This window comes from Magnolia sinica, chromosome 4 (genome assembly GCF_029962835.1).
Source record: "Magnolia sinica isolate HGM2019 chromosome 4, MsV1, whole genome shotgun sequence".
In the NCBI taxonomy this organism is placed as follows: domain Eukaryota; kingdom Viridiplantae; phylum Streptophyta; class Magnoliopsida; order Magnoliales; family Magnoliaceae; genus Magnolia; species Magnolia sinica.
Genome location: NC_080576.1, coordinates 5,529,836 through 5,550,168, shown reverse-complemented (window position 1 = coordinate 5,550,168; position 20,333 = coordinate 5,529,836). Strand labels below are relative to the sequence as shown.

At 42.3% G+C, this 20,333-nt stretch overlaps 1 protein-coding gene across 1 annotated transcript; it reads right to left on the bottom strand.

Annotated features, from left to right (window-relative positions):
* Positions 1-1,298: 1,298 nt before the first annotated feature.
* Positions 1,299-1,715, bottom strand: LOC131241998 ((S)-scoulerine 9-O-methyltransferase-like). Its single transcript, XM_058240352.1, has one exon. The coding sequence runs from the start codon at positions 1,713-1,715 to the stop codon at positions 1,299-1,301; it is 417 nt and encodes a 138-aa protein (XP_058096335.1).
* Positions 1,716-20,333: the final 18,618 nt, after the last annotated feature.

Genomic DNA, 20,333 nt, shown 5'->3' with positions numbered 1-20,333 from the left:
TCCAGTTCCTCCTATCGCAGAGAATTTCATCATCAAGTGATATGTGGACACTACTGCTCTCATGGAGTTAAGAGAAGGTCGTCTAAGGATGATGTTGTATACCGAGGGCGTCTTTACTACCAGGAAGTTAACCAACAGGGTGACCTAGTTCCGACCTTCTCTGGCTATGACTGGGAGGGAGATTGCTCCCTCTGAGATCACCTTATCACTAGCAAAGCCATGTAGTGGGGTCCGAATGGGTCAGATGCGTGATCTGTCGATCCCCATCTTGTCGAATGCTTCGGAATACAAGATGTTGGTCAAGCTTCCTATATCGATTAAAATTTTATACACTTTTCGATTGGCTATGGTCATTGCAACTACCAGCGCTTCGTCGTGAGGGGGTTGAATCCGTCGCGCGTCGTCCTCCGTGAATGTCAATTTGCACGGGCTCATTCAAGGCTCCTTGCTCGGCCTGTCGGTAAGATGGATGTAATGCTCGAGGTCAATACTACGATCATGGGCTTTTCGAGCTTGGTTCGAATCCCCGCCTCCTGCCCATATATCGTATGTATCTGAATGGCGTCATTCATTGTTCAACTCAATAGTTCATCCTTCCGAGGTTGTTTCTCTTCCTTCACATACTGCCGCAGATGTCCTTTACGAATAAGAGTTTCAATCTCTTCCTTCAGGTCGACACAATCGCTGTTGTTGTGCCCATGGTTGCGATGAAAGCGACAGTATCTGCGCTTGTCTCGTTGACCTGCTTCTGTCTTCATGCAGCTTGGCCAGTGCAATAGCTTCTTATCCCGGATATCCAACAGGATCTGCTTCGGAGACATGTTGAGGGGAGTATATGAGTTGAATTTGCTTTCCAGTCTCCTACTCGGCCTCTGATCACGGGAGGTGCTCTCGTCCGACCTCCTTTTGTTTGCTTGTGATGGTATTTCATCTTTCCGCTTCTTTTCTTTTGATGAATATTTCGAGCCTTGGTTATTCTTCTGCGAGCTAAAGAACTCTTCAGCGTTTGAATACTTCTGAGCCCAACTTATGAGTTCTCCAAGCGTGGACAAAGGATTCTTCCCTATCGAGAAGAGGAACCTCCTATCTTTGAGTCCGCTGATCATTGCGGTCAGAGCCATCTTGTCGGAGTAATTGTCGACCTCCAAAGCCTCCTTGTTTAAGTGAGAAATGTAGTCTTTCAGCGATTCTCGGCTTTTCTGCTTGAGAGTGAGTAGGTAAGTTGACGGCTTTCGACTCTTCTTCCCGATAATAAACTACGTCTAGAAAGCTCTACTAAGCTCGGCGAATGTGCTAATTCACTTTGGCTTGAGCTGTCGATACCAGCTTCTCACAGCTCTGTCCGGGCACAGTTGCACCAGTGGGGCCACCGACGTGCCATCCTCATCTGGTACAAGGAAACGAGATTCGTCCGTTAGGCCATACACAGGTTCGGTCCTCCCACCCTCGCCGTCTGATCTTACCGACACGGTGAGGATTGAATCCGTTACAAGGACACAGTATACGTTCCAAGGTAGTTGCAGCATGTGGATTCGATGTATGCATATCTTGGCGATCATCTCTGATGTGGAGAGCTGGTCTCGAGCTTCGAGCCCAGCATCAGCTATGATCTCGAACACCTTTAGATCTATCGTGGCCTGCAGGGCCATGGGGATGCATATGCCGTCTACGAGGCGCAGGGTCGCTAGACGGCTTGCATGATCATGGACACCCATGTTATGTTTGTGCTTTTGTGGCCTTAGCACACCGGACGCTTATACCACTATGTGGAGTTGTATTGTGAGGATTCTAAGATGAGATTGCATGTCTAAAATTCGCCTCATTTTTTGGCTTAGTAGCTGGAAATATGGATGGACAGCTGGATATACGACAAATACATTGAAGTGGGCCTCACCTACTAAGTGGAGAGGATAGGAAGAGGAAAGAAGTGGCCACGAAAACTTCTGCCAAACAATGGAGAAAGAGACGTGCTTGGGTAAGTCAGCAAACCAAGAACCACTTGGTCGTAACTTTCATGAGATCCGCTCCGTCCATAAGTTATACTAAATAGTTAGGATACAACGATCACCACTAGAGAAGTGGCCACGAAAACTTCTGCCAAACAGTAGAGAAAGAGACGTGCTTGGGTAAGTAGGCAAACCAAGAACCACGTGGTCGTAACTTTCATGAGATCCGCTCCGTCCATAAGTTATACTAAATAGTTAGGATACAATGATCACCACCAGTTTTGTGTACGACCAACATTGATGCTTATATGCCATCCAAATCCATTCATATGATATGCCTATGAAAGAATTGCCAAATATCAAAAATATTCTAAAACTCAGGTGAGCCATCCATTACGGGAGCGGTTTGAATGGATCCCATAGAGGTCGGTGGATTCCTAGATGTCGGGCCCACTGTGATGTATGTGCTTTACATCCTTACCATTCATCCATTTTGATAACTCATTTTAGGGCATTATCCAAAAAAATGGAGATCCAAATCTTAAGTGAACCGTACTAAAGGAAACAGTCATGATTGAATCCCATCATTAAAAAATTCACAAGGCTATTAGAATGTTTATTTGCCATCCAACCCATTGATAAGGTCACAAAGACCTTGATGAAATGACCACACAATTATTAGCTTGATCTATTCTATATGACTTTTAATCTGGACCATGTAAAAACACATTCACTAGATGAATTTTGAATCCACACTTGTACCTGCCACTTATCAAGCACCACGTGTTGTGCAACCATTTGATCAGGTCTGTGGGGTCCACCACCTTCTTTGTTCTATCAAAGTACCGTTCTGAAACAGAAAAAAGCTGGATCATTTTTCACCTCGCCGCCTCTTCTCTATCTTTAGACTGACAGGGAGAGTAATGGGTCATTCCCAAATTGAAAGATCCAAAACGTGTAGCCCCCGACTTTTGACAAAAAATAAAAAAATAAAAAGAGTTAGATTGAACCACGGCCACTTGACCGGACTGAAAGAGGCTGAATTATGGTTGCTACTAGTACCTGTCAAGGAAATGACTCTGGTCCTGAGGCAACCCTGAGAGGACGTGCATAGGTATTTAGATGAAATTGGGTGGTGTTGGGGCCCTGCACAAAACCGTAGGATCTAGCCTCCCAAAACAAACCAGAATTATGGGATAATAAAGCAATGAAATAAATCAAAGCATAAACTACACCACACAAGAGATTTTTACATAAAAAACTCTCAAAGAGGTAAAAACCATAGGACCTCGTCTAGATCAATAATCCACTATGAAGTAGAACGTTACAACCTTCTTCACTCACGTAAGAGTGGATAAACAATAAGAGAATAAAAGAAAAAATGGAGAGATCTCACCGATTACGAGGATGTGGAAGCGCTGAGATATAGGAGATCACTTCTACGAGCATAACCTCCCTTCCACAAGTTTCCTCTCTCTCTTTCTCTCTCTCTCTCTCACACCTTTGATAGCCATAAATCCTTTAGCAAACCCTTGTGAAGCTTTAGAAAACTCTCTTACATTGCCTAGAAAGGCACTAGGCACCTATATTTACAGATTTGAAAACCCCTTTTCGCACCTCTTATGAAATCGCCTCCAATTTTCACAGTCCGCACAAGATTCAGACTCAAATCTATGTAAGCTCAACTAGTTGAGCAAAGTCTTCGACTGGTCAAGTACTATTCCCTCGATTGGTCGAGCCGGCTTTAACTAGTCGAGCACTATTCACTGAGCTCGCTGGACTTTGAGTCGAGTGACCCTGACTAGTGGAGCATTGTTCACTCGACTGGTCGAGCAGCACGGTGATCCCACTATTTGTGGCATCCGAACCGCACCACATCTCCTCTGACTTGAGGAGGAAAACTCCATCAAACCTCCCCATTTCTGACTCAGGAGGAATTCACCATCTAAGAACTTACACGTGAATACACAGTGGTCCGACTCCGTGCTGTCATACCCATGCTTCAACATAAACAAGTCAAACTTCTTGTACCATTGTTGTGGAGCTTGTTTCATCCCATACAAGCTCTTGCTCAACCTACACACTGTATGCTCTTTGCCTTTAACTTCGATGTACTCGGCCTCTGTCGTCGACAATGCTATGACCTTCTATAGTTTGATCTGTCAAGAGACCACTCCCCTTGTAAACGTGAACATGAACCCCGATGTAGACTTCCTGGAGTCTATGTCACCTGCCATATTTGCATCTGTGTAGCCTCTAACACGGGTTTTTTGTCACCATAGCATAGGCTCAACCTGAATGAGTCTCTTAGATACTACAGTATCCACTTCACCATATCATAGGTGTGGTTCTTATGCAAGAATCTCATCTCCTCTTGCATAGCTTTCAACTACTCTACCTTATGCTCGTCAGCTAGGGCCTTAGAATAGTCTTCTGGCTCTCCCCCATCAATGAGCATAATCTACTCATGCGGCGAGTACCTCTTGGACAGCTATCTGTCCCTAGATGGCCTCCTCACCTATGGCTCAACATGTGGATCAGGTGGGGGCTGCTCCTCTTATCCATCTTCTAAAGGAACTCCCTCGTCCTCTACACCTTGTTGTACTCCCCCGTCATCAGGCACCACCGGAGGAATGACTGGATCCATGTCCTCTAGCTCACCTGAACTAGGTTGGTTCTTCTCTAGCTTACCAATTACTTTTATACACTGATCTTCAAAGAAAACCACATCTCTGCTCCTGACAAGTTTCTTCTCGGTTGGATCCCACAGTCTGTGACCAGATTTTTCATCACCGTACCCCAAAAACACACACTGTTTGATCTTCATATCGAACTTAGACCTCTCGTCCTTTGGTACGTGAACGGATGCCCTGCATCCAAACACCCTGAGATGACTATACGATGGATCATGTCCAGTCCACACCTTCTCAGGCACTTCTCCATTCAACGAGGCTGATGGAGACCTGTTCATCAGATACACTACTGTGTGCATTGCTTCTCCCCAGAATGTCTTGGGCAATTTCTCATGAGATAGCATGCATCTGATTCTCTCAACAATGGTGCGATTCATTCGCTTAGCTACACCATTATGCTAGGGGGTCTTGGGAACCGTCTGTTCATGCCGTATACTCAAGGACTTACAATACTCGTGGAAGTCACCGATGTATTCACCACCATTGTCAATGCGGATGCACTTCAATGATCTACCTATCTCTCTCTCAACCATAGCATTAAACAACTTAAACACACCAAAGACCTCGTCCTTGGATTTCAAAGCATAAACCCTAACCCTCCGACATGCATCATCTATAAAAGTAACAAAATACAATGCCTCACCCAAGGTTTTTGTCCTCATAAGACTACAAACATCGGAATAAACCAAATTTAATGCATGCACTTTATTAACATGAGAAGCAGATTTAATAAATGAAACTCTATGTTATTTCCCTGATAAATAATCAATACAGGTTTTGAGAGGCATACCTGTCATGTCTGGAAGGACCCGCTTCCTCGCTAGTAGCTTAAGTCATTTCTCACTCATGTGGCCTAGACGCTTATGCCACATGTCAATAGCTGAATCTTTTTTTACATTCAATCCACCCTTGCACACAATGACACTTGCCTTGTAAAGGGTGCAACACTTCTTTCCTCTGGCTACGATCAATGAATCCTTGATGAGCTTCTAACGCCCACCAACAAATCGGCTTTCATAGCCATCATCATCCAACCTTCCTGTCGACATCAAGTTGAGACAAAGGTCTAGGATATACCTCACATCCCTAAGAACCAATGTGCAACCCACATCGGACTTCACACAAATATCACCGACCCCTACGATCTTCAATATGCCAGAATTTTTCATCTTCACGGTCCCAAAGTTACCAGATTTATAGCTTGTGAAGAAATCCCTGCAATGAGTGGCATGAAACGAGACTCCTGAGTCTATCACCCAATCGGTGTTTTGACTCGTAGTCATGAAACATACATCATGATCTGCTGAAAGAATAACTACAACGTCGTCATCTGAAACGACTACAGTGAAATCTAATTCATCTTCCTTTTCCTTTCCTTTTCCTTCTTATTCTTATGACATTCATACTTGTAGTGGCCCTTCTTGCCATAATTCCAGCATTCAACATCCTTCCTTATACTTAACTTGCTTCTTAATTTATCTCGGGCCTTCCCGCCCTTTCTGTTCTTTCCTCTCCCCTGATCTTGTATCACAAGGGCCTCTTGTTGAGTAGATCCCTAAGACTTCCCCCTTGTCTCATCATTGAAGAGATAACTAGTTGTTGAGGGTCAAATATTGCATATTAGACGCAGTTATTATTTGATTCTGCGAACATCATACTGTTTAATGCCCTGTTTTAATCGTGTTTATCATGCAAGGTGTATTTAGGACCTTAGACTGAAAAAGGGTACTAAAAGTATGGATTTGATGCTCTGAAGTCACCAAGGTAAGGGACGGACTCCAGTAGACCGAGATCGAGGAATTTACATGCCAGAGATCCAAGGAAATCAAGCTGTTCACGTTAAATAGGCCTGAAAAGTGTCCTAAATACAAGATCACAAGGTTCCCACCATCCGTTCGGCTCGAAACTTCATACAGGGCCTGAAGATCATAAATTAACCGTACACGTCAAATTTCAGCCATTGAATCATTGTAGAAGTGGCCCAATGGATAGATCAGCTCATAAAATCTCGAATTGGGGCCCACCTGAGATCTAGATATGTTCCAAATTTAGTCTCAACCCTTCAAATTAAGTGACAAAGTGAATGGACAGAGCAGATTTCTTACGAACATCATGACAGACCCCACATGTACATTGCATGTACATAAGGTACATGTGCACGAGAGGTGCACCGGACTCGGAGTTCGGTCAAACAAGGGGTTGACCCGTGCCTTCTTCTTCATGGAGACAGCGTCTAATGCTGTCCGATTTTTTTTGGCTAGTGGGCCCCACACATCATCCAAATGGATGATCAGATCCGTCCATTGTGTCTATATGGGGGAAAAAACCCTCGCCTAGGTGATCTTTTAGTCCCATGCATGTGTACCGCGTGAATCTTCAGAAAACGCAGGTTGGACGGCAAAGAAGAAAACTACATGGGCCACACCAAAATCAATTCAATATTGCCATTCCCAGATGGTTTTTTGTCGTGAATGCAATAAACGGAGTGGATTTCTCTTTTGATAAAGATCAGGGGTCCACCAAACATTCAGCGTCGGCGTACGGCCTATTTCTAGCGTCCGTGTAACGGACGGACTCTGTCCGTCTTGCGGAAGTTAGTGGGCCCCATACATCACCGGTACGACTGGTCCAAGCCGTCCATCTTGTAGAGAGCCTCGAACACTTCAAAAGCATGCTGATACTTTTCACCAATGCGTACATACGTGTGCGATACAGAGGCCACAAGCAGACTGCCCTGCAACGTTCAAAAGTAGTTTTATTGTGATTTCTCCTCTTGGCCGCATCAAAGGACGTTTAAAACCATCCGTTTCTGACCAAAATTTCGTTCTGAATCTAATGGATGGGGTGGATTTCTCCGAAAACACCTCTGTGGGGCCCACTGATCACGACAGCGCTGGACGTGCGGAAGGTTACGCACGTCCGTGAAATTCAATTTTTCAGGCGGTTGTGGCCCACCATCTTTGATCATATGGAAGATCTGAACCATCCATTGTGTAGGCCAACCAAAATACTTCCAAGAAACGTTGATTTTACAGAAATAATGCAAGGAACGCGAGAGTTATGAAGCCCCGAACTTGGCTATGAAAAGGCTTTTACCGCGTGTGCGATAGCTTTCCAAATCCGATTTCCACCACTCCAGCCACTCTAGTAGCTATAAAAAGAGTTCCAAAACGTGGAGAAGTGGATCCAAGCTTGGCGTGGGCAGCCGTGGAGGCCAAGAGAGAGGAAGAGACAGGGAATGAAGTTCTTTTAATTTTATTTTTTCTTTATTTTTGAGGATTAGTCTAATCATGTCTATTCTAGGCTAAACCTCTTAGCTAGGGCTAAGAGGTGAAGCTTGTAGCGTGATGGGAGGACTTTTTGCATGTGCTTTTTACTTACATTGAATTGAACTTGATATTAGTTTAATTTTAAGGGAATGTCTTTAGTTTTAATGGTCTGTTGTGACTGAACTTACAATGGGTCTGCGATAGCTTGGAGCATGTTCCTTTCCTTTTTATATTTATGATGTCAGGAAGCCCTGTTGTTCACCATTGTCCCCTGGGCATGGTCGGATAACAGTACCCTTCCTAACCTTCATAGCATGTTGATTGGTTGGTAATTAGTTTAATTCTGTTGTTTACTTTATCTCCTGGGCATGGTTTGGTGATGGAATCCATTCTAATTCATATACTTTTCATCTCTTTAAATTATATCAGAGGAAGTTCAGTTTAATTTCCATGATTCTTGATGCAGGCATAAGATCTCCTTGATCTCTACAAGTGGATCCTCTAAATCCCTAGTTTCCTATCTCTGATTTCTCTTAAGTTTTAGATTAATCTCTCACCATTATTTATCACTTTATATTGGATTTAGATTTCATCTTAAGCTAGTTCTATTTCTACCTAGTTTCAGATAACGTATAAGTATCAGTCCCTTGGGATTCGACCTCGGTCTCACCGAGTTTATTACTACATCACAACCCTATACTTTGGGAGTGAACACTAGTTACCTGTTCCATGGACACCTTTATATCTAGCGCGGAGTTACTCAAAGACACCACTAATGTCTCCCAATTGTCAGGCAATGAGCTAAGCAATAGCAAAGCTTGTAGTTCATCGTCCAAGACCATCTTCATAGCAGAGAGCTGGTTCAATATGTTATTGAGCTCATTCATGTGCTCAACCACAGAACCATCTTTAAACTTGAGATTCACAAGTCGTCTTATTAGAAAAATCTTATTGCCGGCTGTCTTCCTCTCATCTAACCCTTACAATTTCAGCCATAGGCTAGCGGCTGAGGTCTCCTTAGACACATGGTGGAATACGGAATCGTCCAACCATTGTTTAATAAACCTTACCACCTTCTGGTCCAACTTCTTCCAATCATCATCTGGCATATCCTTGGATTTTGCTGATATGCCTAAAATTGGAGAATATAAGTCCTTGCAAAAAAGTAAGTCCTCCATCTTAACCTTCCATATGGTCCAGTTAGAACCATTGAGGTTGATCATCCTTAATGAGCCACCTTCTATAATTCAAAACTGATCCTACTCCGTTCAATGAACTTAGCTCTAATGCCACTTTGTTGGGGGCCTTGCACAAAACCGTAAGATTTAGTCTCCTAAAACAAACCAGAATTATGGGATAATAAACTAAAGAAATAAATCAAAGCATAAACCACACCACACAAGAGATTTTTACGTAAAAAACCCTCAAAGAGGTAAAAACCATGGGACCTCATCTAAATCAACAATCCACTATAAAGTAGAACATTACAACCTTCTTCACTCATGCATGAGTGGATAAACAATAAAAGAATAAAAGAAAAAATGGAAAGATCTCACCGATTATGAGGACGTGGAAGCGCTGAGATATAGTAGATCGCTTCTACGAGCATAACCTCCCTTCCACAAGCTTCTTCTCTCTCTTTCTCTCTCTCTCTCACACCTTTGATAGTTCTAAACCATTTAGCAAACCCTTGCAAAGCTTTAGGAAACCCTCTTACATTACCTAGAAAGGCCCTAGGCACCCATATTTATAGATTTGGAATCCCCCTTTCGCACCTCCTGTGAAACTGCCTCCAATTTTCACAGTGTGCACAAGATCCAGACTCAAATCTGTGTAAGCTCGACTAGTCGAGCAAAGTCCTCGACTGGTCGAGTACTGTTCACTCGACTGATCGAGCTGACCCTCGACTGGTCGAGCATTGTTCACTCAATTGGTCGAGCCCGCCCTCGACTGGTCGAGCACTATTCACTAAGCTCGCTGGACTTTGAGTCGAGTGACCATCGACTGGTCGAACAGTGCTCTTGACTGGTCGAACAACGCAATGATTCCACTTTTTGTGGCATCCGAACCGCACCACATCTCCTCTGACCTGAGGATGAAATCCCCATCAAGTGGAATAGAATTGCATTTCGTCCCCTGCAATTCCATCCAACATTTCGAGAGGATGGAAAAGGTTGGGATTATGTGAGACGGAATTGCATTTAGTCATGCCAAATTGCATTTGGTCCCATGTGGGATTTCTATGAATTTTGAAATCTACTACACGTGGGCCCTACATTGATGCATGCATTTATCCATGCCATCCATCGATATACACCATTTACATGTGACATTCTTATTATATATGTGTACAAGTGAACGACATCCATTGTGAATTTGGTCTATTGATTACAATTTCATACTCCACCAAACATGATTTTGCTTAATATGGTGCTTCACCATAGCAAAATTTTTTATCCCAAACATGGTAATGGATGGCTACAATACCACGGTATTTGCGTACATGCAATCATTGTGCAATCTGGGTTCAAGTACCCAAGTGGGCAATGTGTTTAAAATATAAAAATAAAAATAAAAATAACAAGGCTATGAATGGGATAAATTCATGAACTTATTATATTTATGGGTTTGCATTAAATATAAATTCTAGAAGATTGCATTTATTACAATGCACAAAGAAAGTCTCTCATCCTTTGGATGATTTAGTAAATCCCGTAATAAAAACTAAAATACACTATACTTTTGTTTCATTAAATTAATCATATATAATCATAAATAGCAGCTACTAAACAAATCAAAAAATCCTATGGGAAGACTTGTTATCCATGTTATTGATTAGGTGGGTCCCATTGTTGATATGGAATCTGAAAAGGTCTCTAAAATAAATGGGGCCTTCTGATGGGGTTTTCCTCCTCAGTTCAGAGGAGAGGTAGTGTAGCTTGTTGTACATCGGATGCCTCAAATCTTGGCATTACCACGCTGCTCGACCGGTCGAGTGGGCTGCTCAACCAATCGAGACTCACTCGACTCAAAGTCCAGTAAGCTGTATTTTTTGGTCTCGACCAATCGAAGTGGTCCTTTGACCAGTCGAGGACCTGGCTCGACTAGTCTAGGGTTTCGCAAATTCTGCGCGGATTTTGTGCGGACAGCGTAAATTTGAGGCGGTTTCGCAGAGGTGCAGAAAGAGAGTTTCCTAAACTGTAAATAAGGGTCCCTAGGGCTATTCTAGAGTATGTTAAGGCATTTTCACGACCAAGGTGAGAGAGAAAAGAGAGAGAGGAAGCTTGTGAAAGGGAGAATTCTGTTCGTAGAGGTGATTTACTATGTAGTCAACGTCTCAATGCTTTTTACGTCCTCGTGATCAGTGAGATCTCTATGTTTTCATTATTCTCTTATTGTTCATCCACTCCTACATGACTGAAAAAGGTTTAATCCAAGTGGTGTGTGCTTGTGATTGGTTGTAACGTTCTACTTTATAGTGAATTGTTGCTTAGGGCTAGGTCCTATGGTTTTACCTCTTCGAAGGTTTTCCACGTAAAACCTCTTGTGACGTGTGGTTTATGCTTTGATTTATTTCATTGCTTTATTATATCCCATAATTCTAGTGTTTTGGGAGGCGAGATCCTAAGGTTTTTATGCAACGCTCCTAACAAAGTGGTATCAGAGCATTCAGGTTGGTTGAACGGAGTGGGATCAGTTCGAAATTATGAAAGGTGACTCATTAAGGATGATCAGTCTTAATGGTTCTAACTGGACCATACGGAAGGCTAGGATGAAGGACTTGCTTTATTGCAAGTACTTGTTTGCTCCAATTCTAGGCATATCAACAAAGACAAAGGATATGTCAGATGATGATTGGAAGAAGTTAGACCGAAAGGCGATAAGGTTTATTAGACAATGGTTGGACGATTTCGTATTCCACCATGTGTCTAGGGAGACCTCAGCCGCTAGCCTATAGCTGAAATTGCAAGGGTTGCATGAGAGGAAGACAACCGGCAATAAGATTTTTCTGATAAGACGACTTGTGAATCTCAAGTTCAAAGATGGTGATTCTGTGGCTGAGCATATGAATGAGGTCAACAACATTTTGAACCAGCTCTCCGCTATGAAGATGGTCCTGGACGATGAACTACAAGCTTTACTATTGCTTAGCTCATTGTCTGACAATTGGGAGACATTGGTGGTGTCTCTAAGTAACTCCGCACCAAATGGAAAGGTGTTCATGAAATAGGTAACTAGTTGTCTCTTCAATGAGAAGACAAGGAGGAAGTTTCAGGGATCTACTCAACAAGAGGCCCTTGTGACACAAGATCGGGGGAGAGAAAAGAACAGAAAGGGCTGGAAGGCCCGAGATAAATTAAAAGGGAAGTCGAATGTCAGGAAGGATGTTGAATGCTGGAATTGTGGAAAGAAGGGCCACTACAAGTATGAATGTCATAAGAATAAGAATGACAAGAAAGGAAAATGAAAGGAGAAGGAAGATGAATCAGATTCCACTACAATCGCTTCAGATGGTGACATTGTAGTTATTCTTTAAGCAGATCACGATGTATGTCTCACGGCTACGAGTCAAGATACCGACTGGGTGATAGACTCGGGAGCCTCGTTTCATGCGACTCCACGAAGGGATTTCTTCACAAGCTACAAGTCTAGTGACTTTGGGACCATGAAGATGGAAAATTCTAGTATATCGAAGATCGTAAGGGTCGGTGATATTTGTGTGAAGTCCGATGTGGGCTGCACATTGGTTCTCAGAGATGTGAGGCATATTCCAGACCTTCACCTCAACTTGATATCGACGAGAAGGTTGAATGATGATGGCTATAAAAGTTGATTTATTAGTGGGCGCTAGAAGCTCATCAGAGATTCGTTGATCGCAACCAGAGGGAAGAAGTGTTGCACCTTTTACAAGGCAAGTGTCAGTGTGTGCAAGGGTGGGTTGAACGCAGCAGAAGATTCAACTACTGACATGTGGCACAGGCGTCTAAGCCACATGAGTGAAAAGGGGCTTCAGCTACTAGCAAAGAAGCGGCTCCTTCCATAAGTGATGGGTATACCTCTCCAAACTTGTATTGACTGTTTACCAGGGAAATAGCATAGTTTCATTTATTAAATCTGCTTCCCATGTTAATAAAATGCATGCATTAGATTTGGTTTATTCTGATGTTTGTGGTCCTATGAGGACAAAAACCTTAGGTGGGGCATTGTATTTTGTCACTTTTATAGATGATACATCTAGGAGCGTTTGGGTTTATGCTTTGAAATCCAAAGACGAGGTCTTTGGTGTGTTTAAAATGTTTCATTCTATGGTCGAGAGAGAGACAGGTAGATCATTAAAGGGCATCCGTACTGACAATGGTGGTGAATACATTAGTGACTTCCATGAGTATTGTAAGCCCCTGGGTATACGGCATGAACAGACGGTTCCCAAGACCCCCCACATAATAGTGTGACTGAGCGAATGAATCGCACCATTGTAGAGAGAATCAGATGCATGTTATCTCATGCAAAGTTACCCAAGATGTTCCGGGGAGAAGCAATGCACACGGCAGTGTATTTGATAAACAGGTCTCCATCAGTCTCGTTGAATGGAGAAGTACCTGAGAAGAGACTGGACAAGATCCTTTGTACAGTCATCTCAGGGTGTTTGGAAGCAGGGCATTCGTTCATGTACCAAAGGATCGAGAGGTCCAAGCTCGATGCGAAGATCAGGCAATATGTGTTCTTGGGGTACGGTGATAAAAAGTTCCGCTACAAATTGTGGAATGCGACTAAAAAGAAGCTCGTCAGGAGCAGAGATGTGATCTTTTTTGAAGATTAATGTATTGAAAACATTTGTGAGCCAGAGAAGTCCCAGCCTAATTCAAGTGAGCTAGAGGACATGGATCTGGTTACTCCTCCTGTGGTGCCTAATGATGGGGGAGTACAACAAGGTATAGAGGACAAGGGAGTTCCTACAAAAGATGGACCAAGGGAGCAGCCCCGCTTGATCCACCTGTTGAGCCACAAGTGAGGAGGACATCTGGGACAGACATCCGTCCAAGAAGTACTCACCGCATGAGTACATTATGCTCACTAATGGGGAAGAGTCAGAAGATTATTCCAAGGCCCTAGCCGACGAATATAATGGGGAGTGGTTGAAAGCTATATAAGAGGAGATGGAATTCTTGCATAAGAACCATACTTATGATATGGTGAAATTACCTAATGGCAAGAAAACTTTAAGCAACAAGTGGGTGTTTAGAAAGAAGATTGATCAGAAGAATTCACGAATAATGTTCAAGACCAGACTTGTGGTGAAAGGGTTTGGTCAAAGGAAAGGTATAGACTTCGAGGAGATATTCTCACCAATGGTGAAGATGACATCCATACGGGTGTTACTTGGGTTGGCGACTAGCGTGGATCTGGAGATAAAGCAATTAGATGTTAAAACTGTCTTTCTCCATGGTGACCTCAAAGAAGAGATCTACATACACCAACCAGAGGGGTTCGAGGTCAAGGGCAAAGAGCATATGGTGTGTAGGCTTAGGAAGAGCTTATATGGGCTGAAACAAGCTCCAAGATAATAGTACAGGAAGTTCGACTCGTTCATGTTAAAGCATGGATATGACAGAACGGAGTCGGACAACTGTGTATTCACACAAAAGTTCTCAGATGGTGATTTCTTAGTTCTGCTATTATACGTTAATGATATGCTCATCATGGATAAAGACATCAAGAAGATTAACAGGCTAAAACAGGAGTTGGGAAAGTTATTTACGATGAAAGACTTGGGCCCGGCTAAACAGATCCTAGGAATAATGAAGATAACTTGTGACAGAAGCAGCAGAAAGCTTTGGTTGTTACAAGAGCGGTATATTGAAAAAGTCCTAAAGCGAATCAATATGAATGCAGCGAAGTCGGTCAATACTCCACTGAATGGTCACTTTAAATTGAGTGACAAGCAGTGTCCAAGCACGAAGGCAGAGGTGGATGAGATGAGGAAGATACCCTACACGTCAGCGCTAGGAAGTCTGATGTATGTTATGATGTATACGCACCCAGAAATAGCATATGCAATTGGCATTGTCAGCCGGTATCTTGCCAATCCTGGTAAAGAAAATTGGGCAGTGGTGAAATGGATATTGCGGTATCTAATAAGCTCATCCAAGTTGAGCCTATGCTATGGTGACAGAAAACCTATGTTAGAAGGCTACACAGATGCAAATATGACATGTGACATAAACTCCAGGAAATATATATCGGGGTTCATGTTCACAATTGCAGGGGGCAATCTCTTGGCAAAGCAAGCTACAGAAGCTTGTAGTATTATCAACGACAAAGGTCGAGTACATTGCGGTCACAGAGGCATGTAAAGAGATGCTTTAGATGAAGAGGTTCCTACAAGAACTTAGCCTGAAGCAGGAGCAGCATGTGGTCTTCCAACTAATTTTAGGGTATGGATTAAAAAAATGAAGCCCATACAATAGTCAAGGGGTCAACACGAACAATGAAGATTGGGGATTGAATGCCATCGTTGAAATATTGGTAGGCCACATATTATTTTGAAAAATGGACCGGTCAAACTGTTTTTAAGCTCATTTTAGGGCATGGGTCCAAAAATGAGGCAGATCCTAAGCTCAAATGAAACACATGAAAGGAAATAGAGGGAAAGAATGCCCACCATTAGGTCCCAATGGGGGGTCATTTTTGAGACTTGGATATGACTTCTGTTCGAGGCCATGCATGGATTTCTCATAAAAATCAAGGTGGGCCCAACGTCAGTCAGGTGAGAGTTGCACGGAAATCAACATTTTATAGTCAGTTAAACGTGACCAGTGGGGCCTTTAGACGTTTAAGTCTAGTGCTGTGGTGGCATTCACCATGATGTTTGTGACAAATCCACCCTGTCCATCGGATTTGTCATCTCATGTGAGGACATGGGTCCAAAAAATGAGGCAGATACAAAGCTCAAGTGGGCCACACGAATAGGAAGGACTGGAGATAGAACGCCGACCATTGAAACATTTGTGGGGCCAAATATTGTGTGCGTGACAAATCTACCCTGTCCATCTGTCATGGGTGAAAAAATGAGGCAGATTCGAAGCTCAGGTGAGCCACACGACAAGAAAAGGTGAGAAAGAATGCCCACTGTTGATATATCTTGGGGCCATTAGCGGACCACAAATGGATGGTTAAGAGAAGAGGTAAAGCAATGGTCCACATTCAATAAAAGACAAAATTAAAAAAATTTTAAAAATAAAAAAGATATCGAAGGGCCCATTTCAAGGACATTATCCACTTGCAATATGGCCCATCAGATCTATGGTTTGGATCATCTGATCATTCAAATAATCTTATGCATAAGCAAACTTCACGATTGCGGATTAGTTCCTCGCTCTCGTGAGAGTTCTCGTTATGACAAAACCATACGCTACCCATTTGCTTCCACGTGGCAGTTGCAATCAGTGGATCCAGACCATCCGACTAGATGAACCTGTCCATAAGTGTCCCACGAATTGGAAGTATCGATTATATCAGCTTTTTCCTGCTGACTGTTGACCGTTAACTGCTTTGATTTTCATATCCATTTGAAAAACACTATTTATATGGCTATCCGTTCTGTTTGACATTCAAAGTGGGCCATCTAGAAACTTTATCAATCTACGGTTCATTTTCAAATAAATGGTCCTGATCATGGGACCCACTTTCTATGGGTCTTAAATCTTAAACCAAAATGGGAATATCTGTGAAATGACTCCATATTTAGGGCTGTTTTGAAGACTTTTAACTGAAAGTTGTTAGAAAAATGACAAAAGTAACCAGAGATCTTTATATTTTATTATTTTTCACTTTTCACAATTTCAAAGAAAATTGGATCACAGGCATTGAAGCCCTCTGCACCCTGACAGGCACATGTGCAATGCCTTTGCCACATTTTCATTTGTGCATAAGGAAAGTTTGTGCCACATCGAAGTTTTTAGTCATGGTACAAACTGCTTGGATTTTTTTACCAAAAAAAAATCAGGCCATTTCACACTTTGAGTGGGCCACATAATACATGAATAATTAGATGGCTTGAAATCAAAGCATTAACTATCAATTTACACTATGCATGTGACTCACATGATGCTCGGATTGGGCTTTTTAAAAAAAATAATAATAATCTAAAATCTTTCTAAGACTTGTATATGTAACATGTGTGTCACTATACTAATAATCTATTGGGCACATGGCCTACTGTTGATATCCCAAAATAATCATATTATCAATTGCATCACTATAATTACTTCAATAGGATAATTTGTGTGCTACAAACACTATCCATGTAAATCAACGGTTAAAAATCGTTGGTTAGTCACTCAGGTGTGATCTAGTGCTTGTGACCCATCTAAGACTTGATATTTCATCATTTTCAAGCAAAGTATATATTTCAATGGGCTTATTACAACCATTGTATCAAATAATACATATGTACACTAATTAAAAAATATTAAAGCTGATTTAGTAATTAAATTTAAACTAGTATAAATATACTATGCATAGTCACTTTTGAATTCATGGAGCCAAATATAACAAGAGGATTCCAAATCCATGCTCCCAAACAGACCCTTGGGTCAGGTTAGGGTTGGAAAACTCTTACTTGACTTGAAATCAAGTTGGGTTTGGGTCCTTACTCACGCCTGAGTGGTAGACTCACGGGAAGGGGTGGCTAACATGGAGTGTGTGTAATGACATGGGTGTGTACTAACAAGCTAACCGTAAAAAAATAAATAAATAAATAAACACAAGATTATAGGTTCGAGTATCCATTGTAGTAAAAATCAACTGTGGTATGATTGCCTGCGTTTTAGAAAAATGAAAAAACAAAAACAAAAAAGGGAAGCTGGGTTCTGGTTGAGCAAATTTAGCATAAGTTGACTGGTAAGTATTTGCATTTTGTACTGTTTCTTTGAAGATCATCAATTGGGATGGATAAGCATGAGCACATTTAGAGGGGATGTCGGGTCTTGGAAGGATGCCAGAGTACTCTTACAAAGATATTTAAATTCATTTTAAGCATACACTAGAGGAAGAGAGGATGGGAGAGAAAAAAAATTGAGAAAATGGGAGTAAAGAAGGGAGAAATTATGGGAAAAGTGTTCCAATAATTTGAAGATAAAATCTTAAACTACGAAGATAAATAGCCTGTTATTGAATTTATAGGGTTATTAATAAATAAATAACCCTAAAAACAAGATTATTCAACGGTTTTTTCCAAATCAAGATTTAGACGGCGTTGATGTCCCAACTAGCCCAATGGTGGGTATTAGCCCAATGGTGGGAATTCGGTGGACTCGACTATATCCGAACGGCCAACTGGGGGCGTCTAAAAGATTTGAAAAAGAAAATAAATGTTGAAACTTCAATAAGAAAATGTCCATTAATCATTGATTACGATCCATTCAATCAATCTGATTCCAGGTCAGTGAACCATCCACAGCAGGTTCCATGATTTCAGTGGTTGGATTTGACCTACCTAGGAGGACATGATACAGTGATCCAGAGCGTTTATCGATGGCCCCTCATGAATTTGGAATACCCATAATATGTATCAGATCAGGGCAGGGTCCATTAGTAGTGGGGGCCATCAGAGAACAAGTACAATGGAAACTGAAGGTCATGGTGCATTGCGACACAAGGTGAAAATGGTGACTGCCTTCGGCGTGCTGTAGACAATGACTGACCATCCCCCATCATTTAGACGTTAGGGAAAAGCTCGACCATTTGAGACAGCATCCAATATTGACCGACCGATATTTGTAGAATCTCAATCTGTTGATAAAGATGGAGAAGACGTTTTGTTAAAATTCGTATTAAAAGAATGTTCACGTGAAAAATGCTCACGTTTGTAACGGTTTGGAACCGTTGCTCTGGTGGACCACCACCACCAGTTTGTTGGAGGCTGAAAGGCATAGTAATTAGAAAAAACTGTAGATGGGCGACTCTGTGTCAAAATGCTGCAGGTCACAATCGTATGGCTAACAGAGTCACTCCTCTTGCTTTAGACTAGGAGGATATGGCTTACTAACGTGATGACGCACCAGTTCAACGGTCCCACAGAGCCCTGACAGGACCGTCGGTCTCTAGCCATGTCCTGGTGAGGGTAGTACCGTACTATTTCTGAGGCGCACCATGACATTTGTAATTTCAGTACGGCATCCATCCGTTTTGTCACGAGCCCAAAAATTGAATCATATCCAAAGCTAAAGTGGACCATACCACAGAAACCAATGGGTATAATGACATGCACCATTGAAACCTTCCTAGAGTCCACGGGGAAAATGCAAACATCATCTTGATCCAAAACTGCTGTGGCCCCAAGATATTTTCAACGGTAGGTGTTCAATCCCCTCTTGAGGATATTCTTCTATTAACGGATGGGCAGTGGATAAAACATATATCACAGTGGGCCCTACAGAGTCCTGCCACCACGGACGCAAAAGATAAAATGGCCAGCGGTGCAAATTCAACAAGTAAAATAAAATATTAGGAGAGTCTAATTACTGTAATTTTTGATATATTGTCCATCTTGCACCGTCCATATTGTCCCACAGTAGTGTATGGGTAACCAGGAAACTGCTTTTTCTTGTGTCTGGGGCATGGGCCTAGCCTGGGTGGAATCCATTTAAAAACTGTTTCCAGGTCGGGTCAGGTCAAATATTGAAAGGATGCCAGACCCAATTGATTTAGTAATTCGGGTAAAGACCCAGACATGCTCGTGGCTCTAAGTTTTGGAACAGAAACCAACTAGCTTTCTGTTGGGTCCAATAGCCCGTTGTGTTGACCCAACCCATTTGCACCCATATTCTTACCTCATCATGATATTTCGAGTAGCATATGAATCCACAACTATCATAATTAGGGTGAATAGGTGCCATTTAACTTTCTCCACTTATTTTTTCCGGTTGCAATCCGAACGGCCATAATCACCATTACCTCATATGGATCCATAATTGCAGTCATTTCAATAGATATGATTGTCTAACAAAAGCTAGATGGACGCAGATGATACAATATACTGGAATGGCTTCATAACACGAAATTCCTGTTCATCCTGCCCTCCTTTTGCCAAGTAATTGGGTCACCACCACCAACCCCCCCCCCCCCCCCCCCGCATGCGGTGCCCGTACTGACATCACTTAAGGTGCCCGTACTGACATCACTTAATCGATGCTCGGAAAATATAGAATCCCATCAATATACGGCCATCATTGTGGATAATGAGCGCTGCAAAGAAAAACTCCGTCCAAACTCACAGGCGAAGGATCCCATGCATATATGGGACTGAACTCACGGGCAAAGAATCCCATGAATATATACATTGCAAAAGGCTTTCGTAGTTCATGGGTGTCCGGATTGATGATAGATTATAAAACCCAAGCAAACAGTGTCCACTACTTGTT